General features: G+C 39.0%; 1 protein-coding gene across 1 annotated transcript in view; it reads left to right on the top strand.

Moving 5' to 3' along the window:
* myom2b (myomesin 2b) overlaps nt 1-21,494 on the top strand; it is a 119,293-nt gene that overhangs the window by 60,128 nt on the left and 37,671 nt on the right. The window contains exons 19-24 of the mRNA XM_034188637.1: nt 3,430-3,608; nt 5,741-5,855; nt 6,079-6,241; nt 6,339-6,445; nt 18,514-18,558; nt 18,946-19,082. Coding sequence (XP_034044528.1) covers nt 3,430-3,608; nt 5,741-5,855; nt 6,079-6,241; nt 6,339-6,445; nt 18,514-18,558; nt 18,946-19,082 — 746 coding nt within the window. The remainder of the gene's footprint in view (nt 1-3,429; nt 3,609-5,740; nt 5,856-6,078; nt 6,242-6,338; nt 6,446-18,513; nt 18,559-18,945; nt 19,083-21,494) is intronic.

Here is a 21,494-nt window from a genome sequence, read left to right as displayed (position 1 = left end):
TTGATCATCCTGGAGCTGATCAATGGGTGAGGCTTTGCCATTCTGGTTATTCTTCTATCCATTTTGATGGTTATTTTCCATTTTCTTCCACGCGTCTCTGGTTTTTTTTTGTCCATTTTAAAGCAATGGAGATCATTGTAGATGAACAGCCTATAATTTTTTGCACCTGCGTATAAGTTTTCCCCTCTCCAATCATCTTTTTAATCAAACTACGCTGTTCTTCTGAACAATGTCTTGAACGTCCCATTTTCCTCAGGCTTTCAAACAGCAAAGCATGTTCAACAGGTGCTGGCTTCATCCTTAAATAGGGGACACCTGATTCATACCTGTTTGTTCCACAAAATTGACGAACTCACTGACTGAATGCCACAGTACTATTATTGTGAACACCCCCTTTTCTACTTTTTTTTTACTAATAGCCCAATTTCATAACCTTAAGAGTGTGCATATCATGAATGCTTGGTATTGTTGGATTTGTGAGAATCTACTGAATCTACTGGTACCTTGTTTCCCATGTAACAATAAGAAATATACTCAAAACCTGGATTAATCTTTTTAGTCACATAGCATTTCTATTATTCTGAACACTACTGGACATATTACTGGTGATATTATGAAATTTCTATCAGGACTATTTACGCAGTAATGATACTATTAACTTCTGATGAAGACAACATTTGTCCTTTTTATTAATTGTTCAATAAAATTAAAAGTATGTTACCTGGTTTTTATGATGATAAACATCTGTTACTTCTTAATAAAGAGGCACACAATGTATTTCATGATGTAGCTGTGTTATTTATATTGCCTATTCTATTACGGTACCAAGTGTGCAATATGTTATTAATTATAAGAATGGCATTTTAGCCCTCAGCCTTCCAGTCTGTCTGTCCCGTAACTCTGTCCTTTCTTGGCAATAACTGAACAACTGCTGTAGGTACTGATCTGGAACTTCTGGGTCTGGGTTGGGTAGAGGAAGACACCTATCAAAAATTCAGACCCTTCACTCAATCAAGATGGCTGCCATGGCAGAGGATAACTAAAGAACAGCTAGAGAAATTGGTCTGAATTTTCTGTAGTAGGTCTTTGGTGGATAGAAGACAACCTTAATTGAACACCAGGGCCATCGCTCCATCACCAAGCTAGCTGCTGATGGCCATTTTAAATTTCATATTCCATAAATTAACTCAAAAATGTCATCACAGGTCATCACCACTTTTGTTGTGGATGGGGCTGAGAGGTGCTGCTCGCAACAGTGAGGCTACTTTTTTAAGGAGTTGCAAGACAAGATCCATACACAGCAGTTAAAAAAAAGTCAGCTAACTTCTAATGCTGCATTCACATGCTGATGGTAGAAAAAACCCCACTCATATTGGTTGTTACAGCAGAATTACTGTTGTCTGCAGTGATAGATGGAAGATGATGACATGAAGCTTTGTTATTTTTCTGAAACAGACAATCATTTACTTATTTGAACGATGCAAATGAGTTATCGCATTTTGCACAGCATTATATCAATGCAGGAAGCATTCGCTCTGATGGGTGCTTAATGAATCAGTCTGTAGTGATGCTGCAGTATCACGTCTCTCCTTAGCATAATGCAAATTATTCATGTTAACCTGATATAAAACCAGGCCCAGTTTCATAAAGCAGTCTAATCTTTTAGTCTAACCCTAACCCTAAACATACTTAGACGGATATTATAGCTATTAGACGGATAATGTTAGGTGACTAACCGTAGCCAAGGTTAGTCACCCAACATTATCCATTTAATCTGGCTAAACTTGTAGATTAGCTGTTTTATGTTAGTTGACGATTTTCACGGGCATAATGGCCTCGTGAGTGCCGTTACCAAGAAAGGCCTCCAATGCACGAGAATTTTGTTTACTTCCGTGTTGGTCATTGTCATGAACTATCCAGCCTTTGTTTTTGTTAACTGACTTCATTAACATTTGTGGACACTTATGAACTGCAGAATGACTGCTTAGCTCTTAGCCTAGCAGTTATTCTTCTATACACTTACAGCACTTCCATCAAGCCTTTTTGTGCACACAACACTGCTCAGCATAACAACAACACCTGGTGGCTAATGTGAGAACTGTCACAAACACATCACATGACAATTGTCTGCTACAAGCATAGCCAAAAGCAGAGGAAGGTCTCCATTAGGAGGAATATGAGCGACGTAGGGGTGCTCTTGAGGGTTCCATCAAGTGGTGGTACATCATAGCTGCTGTTTTTTGAGATAAGACACTGACGTTTTGTAGCCTAAAATAAGATTAGCCTCCTCTGTACCAGCCTAAAAACTTTAGTTGGTTAATGCAAAACTTTAGCCGACTAAGTGCTTTGTGCAATGACTAACGTCAAAAAATTAGTCAACTAAGTGAGTTTATTCGACTAAACGATTAGACTGCTTTATGAAACTGGACCAATGAGACTCTGTACTAAAATAGTCCATCTTTCCCTGCCTGTTTTCCCCCATCTTTCATGTCAGTTTATCCTTATTGTTGCAACAAGCTCAAAAAGGTGAAATTTTTCGACTTCTGATGGCAAGCACTGTTGCAGTGCAGGAATGGCAGGCTCAGAGTCAGCAGTGTGGGGTTAGTTTCTGTTGTCCTCTCATTGAACAAAACAGACCATCCAGCTAACAGTTGGTCTGCTGCTGACAGCCAACATGTAACCAACACTGGTGTCGGCTTCATGCACCTAGCCGGCCAGACTTGAACCTTTAATCCATTAAAACCAGAGAGGCATAGGGATGTTCAGGTGTAATAGAGTAGAGTAATTTTAAATTTAGGTTTGTCATTTGGATGGAAATTGCACAAAAACCCCACAGGTCATTAGAGGTTTAACATAACAACAGTAACTAAGTAGGTTGCTTGTCATTTTGTTGCAACGCTGAAAGGACAGTGGATTTCTCTAACTTCCCTGATGGCTTCTCTGTTCACTCTAGGGGAGGTGATGGTCTAGTGGTTAAGAGTTAAGGGCTTGAGACCAGAGGAACCTTGGTTCAAATCCCAGCCTGACCAGAAAATCACTAAGGGCCCTTGGGCAAGGTCCTTAATCCCCTAGTTGCTTCCGGTGTGTAGTGAGCATCTTGTATGGCAGCACATTGGGGTGAATGTGAGGCATTATTGTAAAGCACTTTGAGTATCTGATGCAGACGGAAAAGCGGTATATAAATGCAGTCCATTTACCATTTACTCTCATTTCTTTAACATAAAATCATTTTTCAACAAAGGGTTTATTGTGTACAGTACTCAGAGGCTTGACTGATAATGTTTTAATATGACAAGGGTTGTAAAAAACTGAACTTATCTTTTAATTTTAAACTGAGGATGTGGAAACTGTGAAGGTAATGAATGTGGTCACAAATGTCAACACAAGCATGAATATTAATGTGAATTTGTTTCCCTTCCTCTCCTTCAGGCCCAGCATATGACCTGACGTGCTGTGAAATCAGAGATGATTCAGTTGTGGTTGAGTGGAAGAAGCCTATTTATACTGGTTCTGGACTAATCACAGGTTATCATGTGGAGTATGCAAAGAAGGACATCTCCGAATGGACTACAGCCAATGAGAAGCCTGTCAATCACCGTTACTATAAGGTGACATGCCTTTATAATTTGTCTCAGAATTTTACATTAAAAAATATGGTGAAATATTTGCTTAAAAAGAAGACCTGAAAGTTCAGCTACAATTTGCCAGAAGGTACATCTGAGATGCAAACCTATATTTAATGTTTTGGTGAAAGAAAATCCTCCTCTATAACACTTTATCATGAAGCTGTATAACTGGAGATACAAAATGCAAAACACGCACTGTGCACAATTTCTCCAATCACAGCCACATAAGCCTATAAGTTCTTCTGGGTTGTCTGGGTGTCTTAGTGGCTTTCCTCTCTCTTCCTCTTGCACAGTAACACAGTTTAGAGAACTGTCTACTCCATGCAGATTTACCATAGAGTGCCATACTGTTTGTATTTCTTCATAACTGATGTAAATAAAGTTCAAGACATATTCAGTGATTTGAAAATGTTCATGTATCCATCCCCTGACTTGTCTGAAGAAAACTGGCAATTAAACTGATTATTTACAGGTATTATACCAAAGCGGGTGATTACTTATGCAACCCATCATCTTGGGTTTCATATTTTTAATTAACTTATATCAGGTTGTAGAAATTTACTTTCAGTTTGAGTCTAAGGAAAATAATTTTAGAAATTTTTATATTGAAAAGTCTGATTTACTTTTTGTACTTGAAATTCCATAAACAAATTAAAATCTGTAAAATACCAAGAGGCTGAATACTTTTGCAAAGCACTGTATATTTATTCATATATTCTTAGAATGCTGCTTTTGGTTACAAATCTAGGAGTTTATTTAAAAGGCAGGCAAATTCTTGTCTTGGTCTTCTGCTCATTAGTGTGCCTTCTTCGGGGTCATATAAACTGCTTAATTCCTCTGATAACTAAAGAGTTATTCAGGTGTGCAATAGAAAATTTCTCAACCTTGTTCCTTTCAAGGCATCCTATCCTTCATCTAAGAAAGTCTGAGTGCCCCCCCCCCCCCAAAAGAATAATGTGATTCATTCCTTTTTTCAGGGGCGGAGGGGGGGACAAAAATTAACATTAATTATAAACTTCTATCTTTTCCCTTTCGGTCATGCAAAAGGGGAAAAAGTATTTTAAATTAGTTTTGATTATCCAGTAAGCATGTTATTATGACTTATCATTATGTGCACTTCTAATTTTGACAATTTTGTGTGGAGTAGCCAAAGCCTCGTGCACCCCTTCTTATCTTTTGGGCTCCCCTAGGACCCCAGGCTGAGAGGTAGGGCAACAGAAGAGGTTTGTGTTGCTAACGTTTTATTGCCCCAGTGTGGGTCGCTGGCTGTGGTCAACTTTGTGAAGTGGTCTTGGTGGTTGTTCTCTTGTTAGTGTGAAGTGCTTCATTAAAACACCATGCAGTCTTTTTAATTTAATTTTACAATGCACACCAGTCTTTTCTGTGTACGCCTGATCCCACTTGACCTCAGAACCTATGTATGGTGGGTCCTGGCTTGTATGTGGAAGGGAGACCTTTTAGGAACCCCAGGGGCTCTGACAGTGTCTGAGCTGGATCCGCGGTAACCAGGTGAAAGACAAGTTTTGCACTGCAACAGCAGATATATTAAACTGTTTAACAGTGACATCTAGTGGATGAAGGATTGGATTTTTCATAATTTGAATTATTCATGTGCTGTGACTGAATCATAGTAATTGTTTTTAAATGTAAGATATGATATAAAATAAAGCACAACTGGCCCAGAAAGGAACTTGCAGTGAAAATAAACTAACTGCTTATAATAATAAAACATAACGCAAACCCATCTTTAGAATTCTCCCAGTCTTGATTCTCATTGTGTTTGGGGTTCAGTATCTGCAGCCAAGTGGTGCTGGTGGACCTTGAAATCACCGTTGCATTATTTCATTTGCCAAACTTATTACCATAAGATTTTCCACCATCTGCCATCTTGCCACAAGGCATTCCAACAACAGTTGGAAAATGTTTTCCTAGTTAGGTTTAGATTTGTAGCAAATTCACATACGTGTTGAGTATTGGGTGTTTTCCTTGAAAATAAAGTGAAATTAATTAAAATCTTGTTTCAGATTTAACCCAAGTAAGAGTAAAACCATTTGACCACGAGAATATCTTTGCTTACCTGCTGTAGGCAGTTTACATCTGTTCTTTCCTGACAGGTAAAAGGCCTGGATGTTGGCTCCACCTACTTTTTCCGGGTGCGTGCTGTGAATGATGCAGGAGTGGGTGTGGCCTCGCTGCCCTCTGACCCTGTAGTGACAAAGGCAGTGCCAGGTAACGTTAACATTTCTCAAAATGTAGAAGTTTGCACATTTTTCTGAAGTTCAGCATCTTTATTTTCACAACACAAATGCAAGTTTCTGCTTAGTTTGTGTTCGTAGCAACACATTTCACAATGTGACGGAAAACATTTCACATGGACAATTCCTTTGTCAGTTTCTGAAGATTTATTTAGTTGACGCACACCTTAAAATGAGTTCAACTTTGTGAATTAAAGGGTCCCAGGATGTGTCCTGTGTGGTGGATCCAAAATCAGGCAACATCGTTCTGTCATTTGAGTCCTGCCAGATGAACATGGGCTCTCAGTTCATCTGGAAGAAAGACTATAAAGAAATCACTGATTTCTCCAAAGGAATCATTATTCAGACTGAAGGCAACACGTAAGAACACACATACACAGAGCTGATGTTTACACTGGAGCACTATTAAAAATATGTATTTTGAAATATCTGTCTCTTCTTATTTTTCTGACTGTAGTTCGAAGCTAATCTTTAAGAACCCAGACAAAGAAGACTTTGGCACATATTGTGTTTCTGTGACCAATACAGAGGGAGTGTCATCCAGCTATGCAATCTCTCCTGAAGGTAGGACAGCCCATGAGACTATGGTTTTTAACTAAGCCCAGACCTTGTGTCATAATCAACAGAACTCTATGACTGAAAACAAAATAAAATGGTTTACCCAAAGCAGACAAACATACCATATTACAAATTTGAGACGGCCCCCTTTTTTGAACACATATTTTGGAAATAAGCTTTTTGAAAACCTTTTTTTAAATACCAAGTTAAATTACACTGGTCAACATGATTTTTCTTGCATGGACTTTTTCAATGGATTTTGGGTAATTTAGGGGCACTGAATCTGAATCTGGTCTTAGTTTTTACCAATCACATCATGTTTTTGAGATATGAAAACATATTTTCCGTATCAAGTATTGAAGTATTCAATGATATTATGGCTCTTCACATTTTGCAAACCTGGTTTAAAACCTATGCTTTTGAAGCTGCTTTTGTGCATGATTAGTGGCATCAAACTCGTGAGTGAATGAGCAATGTTTGTATAATCCATCAATACGGAACATGCAGACTGCAAAAAACCATGATGTGATAGAGGAAATCTGAGCTCAGATTTGGATTCAGCACCCCATTACCCTAAATCAGTTCTCAAAGTCCATGCAAGAAAAAAAAAATGCTGACCAGTGTTATTTATAAAAAAAAAAAAAAAAAATGCAAATAAAAGCACATTTTATGGGCAGCTAATCATTTTTTTTCAACCACGTGCTGACACACTCGTCTGTCATTCACTCTTTGAAGCACTACTTATAGGAACACAATAAGCTATTACAACCATTAGCATTCACAAGGTTTTTGTTCTCACCACCTTTAACACCATTATTACATGGCTGCGTAAGAGTTGTTTGATCACTCTGTTGCATTAATCACCATGAGTAAAAAGTTTGCATTGTAACTTTTCAGTTACACAGGCTCCGTTTTTATATATTTGGACCTGGAAAAGTGCTTGGCACTGTGGCATGCTTCATCCTAGTGTCTTTATATAAAATAGCACTGCACATGGGTTTTGGCTCTATTGCACCAGTAAGCAACTAATGACAAGCTTATAATGCTTATAATGATACTGTATACAGTGATTAAAAACACAACATCATCAATATTTAGACTCCATCCAAGGGCTTCCATTGAAAATTATAGGGGAGGGTCTCAAGTTCTGTGGGGCACACTTGTTTCATGGGTATTTGGTGTCCCCAAATGTTGTGGATGTATTGATATGTAAATGTCAACAGCCTGAATATAAGATGACCCCATGTTTTCCAGATGTATTTCCAATTGAGAAAAAAAAAAAAACAGACTGTTTTATATATGGAACATTACTCATTTTAATGCAGTTTATACTGAATTTCAAGAATCTATTTATGCTAACAATAAAATGCTGTTCATGTTTTGATCATTAAAATTTAAACAGCTATATAGCAGCTTAAAGTTGGACAGGTACATCATATATATGGAATTTAAAAAATACACAAAATATGTAAGGCAGTGAAAGCATGTAATAAAGTGTACATAAAATAATTCACTAGCATGTACTCTGGCAACTCTGGACAGTGTTTATTTGTTAACATCAAATGTTCTTTTCTTTGTTTCTTCGTTAAAATTTTTCCAAATTTACGTGTGTGTGATGGTTTCGCTTTCTCTTCCTGAAATCATAGTTTATTTGATTTTGATACCAGGAACAATTCTGGGCTTAGTGTGTTAAATCAATCAACATTTATTTCTATAGCCCTTTACAGCGGCCAGACAGCATCCAAAGTGTTTTACAGTACAGTAAAATCAAAGAACAAGAATTCACAAAAATAAAACAAACATATAATTGTGATAAAGATGCACATAAAAAAAAACATGTCACAGCACCATGAGGTATTAAAAGCCAGTTTACATGAATAAGTACTGAGCTTTGATTTAAAAAGTGCTGGGTCAGAAATAGTTGGTAAATCAGGAGGCAGTGGTGGGCACAGCTAACCAAAACGTTAGCTTTGATAACTGGTAATCAGCTAACTGAAAAGTTATCTTTTTTAACGCTAAACCAATAAACTGTCTAAAAACTTATCAGAAGCTACAGATAATGGATAACTTTCAATTTTGCCTCAGATATGCTCTCAGCTACTAAGAAGCTGATTTTGAGTTTAAACACTGCCAAAATTTCTAATAGAATCAAAGGCGATCACAAACCCAAACAGCCAACGAGCCAGCGCTTCTGTCTTTGTGTGCTCTGCCCCCTGCTGTAGGAAAGCATCATTTGCCTGGACATGATACAGTGGTCCAGCGATGAGGCAGAGGTCTTGAAATGGACAGCAGGTTTGAATTACGGTTTGCTTTAAAAATAAAATTATTCCGGATAGAATAACTACATTAATGTAAACTCTTAAAATGTACAACGTGACATATAACACACAGTGTTGCCACAGTTACTTTGAAAAAGTAATCCAATTACTGATTACTGATTACTCCTTGAAAAAGTAACTTAGTTACTTTCCTGATTACTCAATTGTAAAAGTAACTAAGTTAGATTACTAGTTACTTTTTTAGTTACTTTCCCCAGCTGCCGACAACAACCCTCTGCCACCTCAACATGACAATGATACCTGTTTTGCCAAAACTCACTTTATAGTCACCCTTTCTTGACTTCAATGAAAATAAATACTTGTTTTATAAAAAAGTAAAATAAAGACCTCTCTCTTGACCTCATATTTAACTGTTGACAGCACTGTAACAGTAAAACTTGCAATTTCGAACCTACATTGTTTATAAATGTAGAGATAATTAAAGATAATTATAGTGGGCGATTTTAACATCCACACAGATGCTGAGAATGACAGCCTCAACACTGCATTTAATCTATTATTAGACTCTATTGGCTTTGCTCAAAAAGTAAATGAGTCCACCCACCACTTTAATCATATCTTAGATCTTGTTCTGACTTATGGTATGGAAATAGAAGACTTAACAGTATTCCCTGAAAACTCCCTTCTGTCTGATCATTTCTTAATAACATTTACATTTACTCTGATGGACTACCCAGCAGTGGGGAATAAGTTTCATTACACTAGAAGTCTTTCAGAAAGTGCTGTAACTAGGTTTAAGGATATGATTCCTTCTTTATGTTCTCTAATGCCATATACCAACACAGTGCAGAGTAGCTACCTAAACTCTGTAAGTGAGATAGAGTATCTCATCAATAGTTTTACATCCTCATTGAAGACAACTTTGGATGCTGTAGCTCCTCTAAAAAAGAGAGCTTTAAATCAGAAGTGCCTGACTCCGTGGTATAACTCACAAACTCGTAGCTTAAAGCAGATAACCCGTAAGTTGGAGAGGAAATGGCGTCTCACTAATTTAGAAGATCTTCACTTAGCCTGGAAAAAGAGTCTGTTGCTCTATAAAAAAGCCCTCCGTAAAGCTAGGACATCTTTCTACTCATCACTAATTGAAGAAAATAAGAACAACCCCAGGTTTCTTTTCAGCACTGTAGCCAGGCTGACAAAGAGTCAGAGCTCTATTGAGCTCAGTATTCCATTAACTTTAACTAGTAATGACTTCATGACTTTCTTTGCTAACAAAATTTTAACTATTAGAGAAAAAATTACTCATAACCATCCCAAATACGTATCGTTATCTTTGGCTGCTTTCAGTGATGCCGGTATTTGGTTAGACTCTTTCTCTCCGATTGTTCTGTCTGAGTTATTTTCATTAGTTACTTCATCCAAACCATCAACATGTTTATTAGACCCCATTCCTACCAGGCTGCTCAAGGAAGCCCTACCATTATTTAATGCTTCGATCTTAAATATGATCAATCTATCTTTGTTAGTTGGCTATGTACCACAGGCTTTTAAGGTGGCAGTAATTAAACCATTACTTAAAAAGCCATCACTTGACCCAGCTATCTTAGCTAATTATAGGCCAATCTCCACCTTCCTTTTCTCTCAAAAATTCTTGAAAGGGTAGTTGTAAAACAGCTAACTGATCATCTGCAGAGGAATGGTCTATTTGAAGAGTTTCAGTCAGGTTTTAGAATTCATCATAGTACAGAAACAGCATTAGTGAAGGTTACAATGATCTTCTTATGGCCTCGGACAGTGGACTCATCTCTGTGCTTGTTCTGTTAGACCTCAGTGCTGCTTTTGATACTGTTGACCATAAAATTTTATTACAGAGATTAGAGCATGCCATAGGTATTAAAGGCACTGCGCTGCAGTGGTTTGAATCATATTTGTCTAATAGATTACAGTTTGTTCATGTAAATGGGGAATCTTCTTCACAGACTAAAGTTAATTATGGAGTTCCACAAGGTTCTGTGCTAGGACCAATTTTATTCACTTTATACATGCTTCCCTTAGGCAGTATTATTAGACAGTATTGCTTAAATTTTCATTGTTACGCAGATGATACCCAGCTTTATCTATCCATGAAGCCAGAGGACACACACCAATTAGCTAAACTGCAGGATTGTCTTACAGACATAAAGACATGGATGACCTCTAATTTCCTGCTTTTAAACTCAGATAAAACTGAAGTTATTGTACTTGGCCCCACAAATCTTAGAAACATGGTGTCTAACCAGATCCTTACTCTGGATGGCATTACCCTGACCTCTAGTAATACTGTGAGAAATCTTGGAGTCATTTTTGATCAGGATAGGTCATTCAAAGCGCATATTAAACAAATATGTAGGACTGCTTTTTTGCATTTACGCAATATCTCTAAAATCAGAAAGGTCTTGTCTCAGAGTGATGCTGAAAAACTAATTCATGCATTTATTTCCTCTAGGCTGGACTATTGTAATTCATTATTATCAGGTTGTCCTAAAAGTTCCCTAAAAAGCCTTCAGTTAATTCAAAATGCTGCAGCTAGAGTACTGACGGGGACTAGAAGGAGAGAGCATATCTCACCCATATTGGCCTCTCTTCATTGGCTTCCTGTTAATTCTAGAAGATAATTTAAAATTCTTCTTCTTACTTATAAGGTTTTGAATAATCAGGTCCCATCTTATCTCAGGGACCTCGTAGTACCATATCACCCTAATAGAGCGCTTCGCTCTCAGACTGCAGGCTTACTTGTAGTTCCTAGGGTTTGTAAGAGTAGAATGGGAGGCAGAGCCTTCAGCTTTCAGGCTCCTCTCCTGTGGAACCAGCTCCCAATTCAGATCAGGGAGACAGACACCCTCTCTACTTTTAAGATTAGGCTTAAAACTTTCCTTTTTGCTAAAGCTTATAGTTAGGGCTGGATCAGGTGACCCTGAACCATCCCTTAGTTATGCTTAGTTTATATACATTTGGCGCTATATAAAAAATTGATTGATTGAATTGATTGATTGATAAATGTAACTATTAAATTCTAACATTTTTCTAACATTTAAATTCTCTCTAAACATTTTACTTGTCGAAATTATTATTATTTTAAGCAATATTAGTAGTTGTAATAAAAAAAGGCTTCAAAACTGGACCTTTAATCTAGGGGTGTTGTGGGGGAGGGGGCACATCCCTGCCCCACGTCCCCATTCCATCTGGATTCGCCCCTGCTTTGGCGTTTGAGCACAAAGAATAGATAACATTTATTTATGCAGGAAAACAGGACCAGATTTACAGGTAAGAAAGTTTTATTGCGTTTTCACATCATGTGGTCCTCAGAAAGAGAGTTTAGGTGCATTTAAGTGGAAAATAGTGTTAGTTGTTGACGCGTCGCGGAGGATCAGCTGTTTTTAACGACCAGATACAGAGCGGCTCAGCTCAGAATTCTAAATAAAGGAGGAAAAAAGTATAAAAATGTCTTTGTAAAGCTCAGTGCAGGTGTGCTGATCACCGCGCTTAAGAGGTGAGGACGAGCTGCTACAGAAAACCGTGGATGAAAAGCTCACAGCTCTGCTTAAAGTGGGCAGTTCAGTTGAACCCCGGCCTCCTGCCCACGGACCAAGTTTAATGCTGCTATCGACCCACAATGCAAAAATAATAGTAACGCACAGTGACTTGGAGAAGTAACTTTAATCTGATTATTGATTTGGAAAGATTAACGCGTTAGATTACTCGTTACTGAAAAAAGTGGTCAGATTAGAGTAACGCGTTACTAATTAACGCGTTACCGGCATCACTGATAACACATATCTGTTAATTTTAAAATAATGCACTAATTCTGAAGATTTGAACATTAACACATCAAAGGGATTATGGGTAAACTAAGCCTCCGCTCATACTGATTGGTTGATTCATTCATTCTATGTAAAAACCAACACAAGTAAATCAATGTAACATGTGTTGGTGTTTACAAATAAATGTGCTTTTTTAAAATATGTCATTTTTCTAATTTGTATAAAACAAAGAAAGAAATTTTCAAGATCCTGCTAGACAGCGCCTAAGCGCATGCGTGATGACATCACAACTCTATCTGGTTAGGCAGACAAGGTTTCTTTCAATAACAAGAACTGTCAAAAAACTTTCTCGTGTGTGGTTGCTGGAGTTGTGTGGTGATAGGAATTGCCGTTTGGATGCTTGAATAACAATGTCAGTCACACAAAGAACTCAAATAATAGTGAAAACATGTTCGGTGCAGTGTCATAACGCATCAATCAGTCGCTCCGTGAGGCGTCATAACATCCGATCGGTTAGCGGCTCGGTGCGGTGTTATAACAGATAAGTCAGTCGCTCCGTGAGACGTCATAACATCCGATCGGTTAGCGGCTCGGTGCGGTGTTATAACAGATCAGTCTCTCGCTCCGTGAGGCATCATAACATCAAGCGTGGTTCACATGGCAAGATAATTAGGCCGATATCGGACCCGATCTTCCCCTTCCGACAATCTTAAGGACGCCCCGACAATCGTGATGACGCTAAATATAATCTTATCAGATATTCCTGCCATGTGTGGTGTGTTAAGAAGGACATGCGGAGCTAAATGTGACATGCAGCCAATCAGAAAGCAAGGTGTTTGACCTGGGAATGTTTGTGTGTGAAATCTGTTTGTGTGTGTTGTTTTTACCGTGTGGCTGACACCACACACTGTACAACTAAACCTGTCAGATTTATGATTTTTTTTTTTTTCATCTCCATGTGTGTGGTCTCTCAGGTTTTGGAAACCTACAGATAATTTTAAAATCCTGCGGCCGACAACACTGTGATATAACCGGTCGCCATTAGATGGCAGTGTTCCATGTATTTTGATGCCGGTTATATCACACGGCTGAATCACAATTTAACAGACTTTTCAGCTTTTGCAGAAGCAATCTGGGCTTCTTCTGCCATTTTTATATAAAACAAACACAATAACAACATCTAGAAACCTAGAGAATATATTCACAAGAGTTTTAGGCACAGTACAAAGACTTTAATGCTGTTGTCCCTGTGGAGCCTGATCAGAGCATCTCAAATGCATTTCTTCTGTTGTGAATACCCATAATGCACCTGGACACAGCATGTCCAATGTTCAAAATTAGTGCATTACTTTAAAACTAAAACATATATCTGATATTTTCACTTTATAAAACTTCAGATGTGACGTTAATTTAAATAACTTGTCTGAAATTAGTTTGGTTAAAATTTTAACCATAAGTTAATACTGTATGCCTCTGGATGACTTGGGTGCTATTGCCAGTGTATTAGTATGGGGTCAAAATGAGCTTTTTTCGTTTCTGTGACTAGTTCTCCTCTGCCTGCAGAGGATAGAGCAGTTTTTTCTGCAATCAGCTCTTCGCTGTTTGTAGAAGACAGAACTGTGCATCTACTGCAAAAAGCTACATGTGCAAAAATGTTAGCATCTAAAAATTATCGAACTAAAACTTGCTGTAAGATAAGTGGTCTGGTGATGGTTTTCCAAGTTATCGGAAAAGATAATCCGATAATGAAAACATTATCTTCGATAATTAGCGATTAGCAGATTAGCGGAATTGTGCCCACCACTGTCAGGAGGTAACTTGTTCCACAGTCTGGGGACAGCTACTGCAAAAACACGATCGCCCCAGAATTTATATTTTGATTTTGGCACATCTAAGTAAAGTTGACCAGATGCCCATAATGTCCTACTGTAAGTGAGGAAAGTTACATTTCAGACAAGAAGGAAGGTGCAATTAATAGCATTAAAAACGAGCATTAAAATTTTAAAATGAATTCTAAAATGAACTGGAAGCCAGTGGAGTGAGTACAGTACATACATAATAATGTTCACTATGGAAGTGTTCAGTAAAAGATGAACAGCAGCATTTTGCACAAGTTGGAGGTGTGCAAGAGACTACTGGTTCACGCCAGTATAAAAGGCATTTCAGTAATCAAGTCTGGAGCTGATGATTGCATGAACGGTCATCTCAGGATCATGTCTACTGAGAAAAGCTTTACTTTAGTCAGAAGACAATAACAGAGTTTATCTGTTGATTGAACCTCAAACAGTTGTCAAATATCATCTTGACAGCTGGTTTTAAATAATTAGTCAGAACATCAACACCAAACAATTGGCATGCCAGAATGTCCAAACACAATGGTCTCGGTTTTATCATCATTCAGATAAATATTTGAGACCATCACTGCTTTACATAATGAGTACCATTAAATAATGAAGTCACTGTATCACTTCCATTAGTCCTCATTTGCCCTATTGAGATATCCCATAATCCCTTGCGTGCCAGAGAATCACTGCAGACAAAACAGCATAGAGAATCCACATGACGGCAATTGTAAATGAACATTATGCTACCAAAATGTAATTTTTTTATGCTTTTTATCATGTGCTGCATGAGATCCTGAAATCTTGCAAAAACAAATATTCCAAATAATCCCTTTCTGCTACGTTTAACCTGCGTGGAATTTAATAAACGCAGACCGAATTTCAGACATCTTATATATATTACTCTGGAACAAACTGGACAAACAGTGTTGTAAAGGGCAATAAGCAGGACGTTAAAGAGCAAACTTCACTTTCCCCCAGAACGACATGAGCAGGAAGCGATCGCAGCTCATAGCAATTCCCATTGAAAATAACAGAGAAACAACCTGAGCTTCTCGCATGTTTACATAAAACAAACAGAATGACATCTAAAAACCCAGATAACATATTTACAAGAGTTTTGGGCACAATATACAAAGAGTTTTATGTTGCGACGTTAATGCTATTGTCCATGTGCAGCGTTATCAGAGCGTCTCAACGCATTTCTCAATGTTAATGACATCTTGCAGAGCGGCGAACTCTGAATTTTTGTGAGATTTTCTGGGATTTGAAACCTCAATAAGGCAACTAGGCAGATAGATTTGCAGATCATCTGCATAACATTGAAAGGACAGGTTGTGCTTATGATTGACCCTAAAGGCAACATGTACAATGAATAGACCGCTGAGGCACTCCAAAACAAAGAGGAGCAGCTGATGAGGAGAGATCACCAATCATAATGGAAAAGCTCCTCTCAGCCAATTTATATCACTTGAGTACACTGCCATGAATGCCAACATGATGTTCTAACTGGGAAACAAGTACTGTGTGGTCCACAGTGTCAAAGTCTGCTGTGAGATCCAACAGAACAGCACAGCAGGATTCCCTGCATCCACAGACAATGATGCCATACATGCTGTGTCATGATCAAAATCCAGACTGGATTTTTTAGTTTTAAAGAGGTTTAAAAGCTGCTGGAACAGACCCTGAACTAAGACAAGAGTTGATAAAATTTAGGAGACCTGACAATATTAAAAACCTCTTTCAGCACCTTAGTTGGAACAAAATCTAAAAAACAACAAATAGAATTGTAAAAAGGAATACTTTGCACCATGTTTCCTGCTTAGTTATTATATTACAAGGTCACATATGTTATACGAGGTGTGTCCAAAAAGTAACGGACTGTGTTGGAAGGCTCACAGGACATGCTGTGGCATGTCCAGCTGTTACACAATTTCTCGGATACTCACTCGACTGAAAAGCCATCGAAAGCCGTCTGAATCTTCTGAATGGTTTCCAACACGGAGGTGTTTTTTTTGTTGCACGCCATGAGCGGCTCTGTGCCGACGCGCGAAATCCTCCGCATATCTTTCATTACAAAATCTCCTGTAACAGTGGAATGTGCCGCAAAAGTGCTATGTCCAGCTCTCTTGCCATTTCTGTGGTAGTCACACGACATCCCGGATCAACACAGCATTCAGTTTGGAAATGATCTGGTCGTTCCAGCCTGTCGATGGCCGCTCGGCGCGCCCCGCGCCCTCCGCTGCTGTGGGCCATCTTTAAAAAGGTTTTAACACTCCTTAATCCGTGTGACGCCGATAGAATCTTCACCGAAATCCATCTGAATCTTTCGAATGGTTTCCAACTGGCTGTCTCTAACAGTTTCTGAAAAATATTTCATGGAGCAAAGCGGCAGTCGCTCTGCCATTTCCCTGACAATAAAAATCCGACTAGGGGGCTGGACCAGTGCTCACTCAAAGCCTGCCCACAGGCGAATGACGCAACCAACAGGCGTGAAAAAACTCACGCATGCTCACGAAGGTTCAAGCTTGGCTGATGCAGTCACACGTGATTCAAATCCATATAGTTTTTGAAAAAAAATAAAAAGGTCCGATACTTTTTGGACAGACCTCGTATGCCATTGAATCCAGTGGATGTCGACATTTTCTGACCTTTACTGTGGATACCAAACATTCAACATGGTCAAAACTATACTATTTATTAATCCTATTAGCTCAACCAATAATTTGCATCACTTTTTTTTTTTTTTTACCAAAATTGGATTAACTTTAACTTTTGACCCCTGTACAAACTGAAATTGACCTTTGTCACCATTGTTGATATTTTTACCCCATAAGTCCATGTAATTCAGTCATAGATAGTCCAAACTATACCTTTTTGGAATCATTATGATCCAAAAATAATGTGATGTAGTTTTGGAGCATTTTAAAATTTTGACCCCTGTGTAATTCTTCATTTGACTCCTACCTGGCTGCCTGTTGGAAATTCAAGTGGGCACCCTGCCTTTTCAAAAGAGTAATATCCAGAATATCCTGAAGAAAAAATCATTCAAATTGCATCACCATTTGAATGATTTTTTCTTCAGTTATCTGCTGCACTATAAGGAATGAAGGAAAAACAGGTTCAAACTGCTCAAACACAGCAGAATGTGCACGAGTAACAGACAGTCCATATACATTTGTGATCAGCATTCTGTCTGACTAATGACACTTTGTCAATGAAGAACTGAAGAATCCACTCACAGGTCATGGTTGTAGCATCCATCAAAACGGGTACATGGGTTTACACCTGAGTTTATAGTCTAAAATAACACTCTGGAACTATGACAGCTGCTGGAAATAATATGAGCTAAATATTGAGATTTAGCCTATTGTTGTCAATAGGGCTTTGATAGACCACAAACAGTCAGGGATTAAACGAGCAATCTTTTCATGAATGAAAAATACTGGCTACCTGAGCTACAGTTATTTGTGATTCTGTGTTAACTTCAAGGACTTACAGTAAAATATTCTCTGCTGCAAAATTTTATTACATTGTCTTTTCCTCAAACTAAACATTTAGCATCCTGTACATTGTCCAGACATTTTGCAGAGCCATGCAGCCCAGTGGACAGGAGTTGGGCTGCCTATAGGGTTCAGTGTCCTTGCATGAGACACTTATCTGCATTTTCTCAGTCCAACCACCTGTACTGTAAATGGGAACTGGCATTGGCTGGGTAAGTAATCTATGATGGACCAGCATTCCATCCTGCAGGAGTTGTAGACTGTCATCTGCTTCACGCTCCGGAATCCGGAGCACCAATGGATTTACTTCTTCTACATTATCCCAGTTAGTCTAAATGTATCTTTCAGTTTATCTCACTCTTAGGGTAGCTTTCTGGAGGAGTTTAAGAATAGTTATTTGGGTCAATTTCTTGTCTTATCTATTTTTATTTTGCTTCATTTTATTTCTTTATACTCTTTCGATTTTCAACAACTAAGATCACACTTTGTTTGGTACCATTAATAAGAATATTGATTGGAATCTCAAAGTAACTAAAGAGCACAATTAAAAAAAAAAAAAAAAAAGAATCAAGTGTGTGAGGAAAATGACATTTCTGTGTGATAATCTGTATTTCTTTAAGGTAAGGACTGAATTAATTTTCTCTGTTTCAGAGATGGCAAAGATGGTGGGACGCAGCTATGAAATCCGGCACCCAAGTAGGTACTTCTCCCTGACTCATTCCATCTCATAAAATCAATCTTGTGCCTTTTTAATCTTTAAACCTCTATTCTCTCACATGTTTCATCTTTATTTGGCCTAACGCAATTTTCTCTCTTACCCACAGTTTGTTTCCATCTTTCACAGCATCATTTTCCTTTGTTCTTTCTCTCTTTGAACTCTTTAGAGTTCTCTTTTTATTTGATCCAAAATGTCTTACCTGCTTTTGCATCACCTGAATAAACACTATTCATCTTTCTTTTGCCTCCTGTCTGACTACTCTCATGTCCTGTTGCCAACACCGTAACACATGTTTTGGTTGTTAATAAACAAACAAACAAATTCATGTTTTTGAAGTAATACATGGTTTTTTCTCTTCTCTTTAGTCATCCCTCTAAAGTCAGAGTTGGCCTACAAGATTTTGGAGAGAGGCAGAATGAGGTTCTGGCTGCAGGCTGAAGAGATTTCTCCCAATGTCACCTACAAGTTCTTTGCCAATGACAAGGAACTTTCTGGAGCGAGTGTAAGATGTTTGAATTTTAGATATATTTTAGATATGGTTGTAGGTTCAGCAGATGTGAAAAAAAGAACACTGAATGTATAAATAAATAACCTGAGGCAGCATGGTGGCTGAGTGGTAAGCACCGTTGACTCACAGCAAGAAAGTTGTGGGCTCAATTCCCACCTGTGGCCTTTCTTTGTGATGCTTGCTTGTTGGCATTTCCCTTGTGTGGATTCCCTCTGGGTGCTCCAGCTTTCTCCCACATCCAAAAACATGCATGTTAGGTTAACTGGAACCCTAAATAGTCTGTAGGTGTGCATGTGGGTGTGAATGTGTTTGTTTGTCTGTATGTGGCCCTGCAGTAGGCTAGCATCCTGTCCAGGGTGCACCTCGCCTCACACCCTGTGACTGCTGGCATAGGCTCCAACCCCCTATGACCTCATTGGAATAAGTAGGTATAGAACAATGGATAGAATAATAACTTGCACTCTAATGTAATGGTTTATTTATTTAATCTAGTTATGTCAACTGGCCAAAATTTGGTTGGGTAAGTGAGAAACATAATATACAATTAACTGCAACAATTTGTTTCAATTTGCCTTTCTCACTGAGACAAACACGTTTTGTAGGTCTGGTTGAAATAACTAGGTTAACAACATACGAGGTCTGTGAGAAAAGTATCCGACCTTTTTATTTTTTTCAAAAACCATATGGATTTGAATCACGTGTGATTGCATCAGCCAAGCTTGGACCTTCGTGCGCATGCGTGAGTTTTTTCACGCCTGTTGGTTGCGTCATTCGCCTGTGAGCAGGCTTTGTATGAGCACTGGTCCACCCCTCTCATCGTTTTTTTATTGCGAATAAATGTCTGAACGATTTGGAGCTTTGCTGCATCAATTTTTTCCAGAAACTGTGAAAGACCTCCAGGTGGACACATTCGGAAAATGAGTATGGCTTTCAGGGATGATTTTATGGGGATCACACAGATTAAGGAGTGATCCAGACGGTTTAAAGATCGCCCACAACTGCTGAGAGCGCGCCGTGCTCCGAGCGCCGATCGACAGGCTCAAACCCGGCTGAAACACCCAGATCATTTCCAACGTGAAGGCTTTGTTGATCCGGGACGTCGTCTGACTTTCACAAAAAGGCAGAAGGCGTGGACATCAGCACTTTTTCGGCACATTCCACTGTTACAGGAGTTTTTTTTCATGGAAAGAAAAGTGGAGGACGCGCCACGGAGCCGTTCATTACCCAGCACAAAACCACGTCTGTGTTGTCTCACAGGACGGCTTTCAGGTGGATTTCAGTCGTGTGATTATCAGAGAAATTGAGCATGAGCTGGACATGCCCCACCATGTCCTGTGAGGCTTCATCACGGCGCGTGGAACACCTCCGCATGTCTGTCTCAATGTGCCGAAAAAGTGCTGATGTCCACGTCTTTTCACAATTCCTGTGCTAGTCAGACGACATACCAGATCAAGACAGCGTCCAGTATAGAAATGAACAGCACATTCCACTGTTACAGGAGTTTTTGTCATGGAAGAGGAGTGGAGTTCCACACGTCGCAGTGGGAGCCGCATGGCGCAAAGCAACGCCGTGATGAAGCCTCACAGGACATGTTGGGGCATGTCCAGCTCATGCTCAATTTCTCGGATAATCACACGACTGAAAAGCAACCCACAGCCGTCTGAAATCCACCTGAATGCCGTCCTGTGAGACCAACACGGAGGTGGTTTTGTGCCGCGTAATGAACGGCTCCGTGGCGCGTCCCTCCGCTTTTCTTTCCATGAAAAAAACTCCTGTAACAGTGGAATGTGCCGAAAAAGTGCTGATATCCATGCCTTCTGCCTTTCTGTGAAAGTCAGACGACGTCCCAGATCAACAACGCCTTCACGTTGGAAATGATCTGCTTGTTTCAGCGGGGTTTGAGCCTGTCGATCGGCGCTCGGAGCATGGCGCGCTCTCAGCAGTTGTGGGCGGTCTTTAAACCATCTGGATCACTCCTTAATCTGTGGAATCCCCATAAAATCGTCCCTGAAAGCCATATTAATTTTCCGAACGGTGTCCACCTGGAGGTCTCTCACAGTTTCTGGAAAAAAATTGATGCAGCAAAGCTCCAAATCGTTCAGACATTTATTCGCAATAAAAAAACGACGAGAGGGGTGGACCAGTGCTCACACAAAGCCTGCTCTCAGGCGAATGATGCAACCGACAGGCGTGAAAAAACTCACGCATGCGCACAAAGGTTCAAGCTTGGCTGATGCAATCACATGTGATTCAAATCCATATGGTTTTTGAAAAAAATAAAAAGGTCGGATACTTTTCTAACAGACCTCGTATACCATTTCATTTAGTGTGTGTCATTCATTGAGCTGTCCATAAAGGAAGGGTTGTTATTTTCACCCTGGCTACATTTTTGGGAAATTTGTACTT

This window comes from Thalassophryne amazonica, chromosome 2 (genome assembly GCF_902500255.1).
Source record: "Thalassophryne amazonica chromosome 2, fThaAma1.1, whole genome shotgun sequence".
Taxonomy (NCBI): Eukaryota; Metazoa; Chordata; class Actinopteri; order Batrachoidiformes; family Batrachoididae; genus Thalassophryne; species Thalassophryne amazonica.
This window is presented reverse-complemented; position numbering and strand designations above follow the sequence as displayed.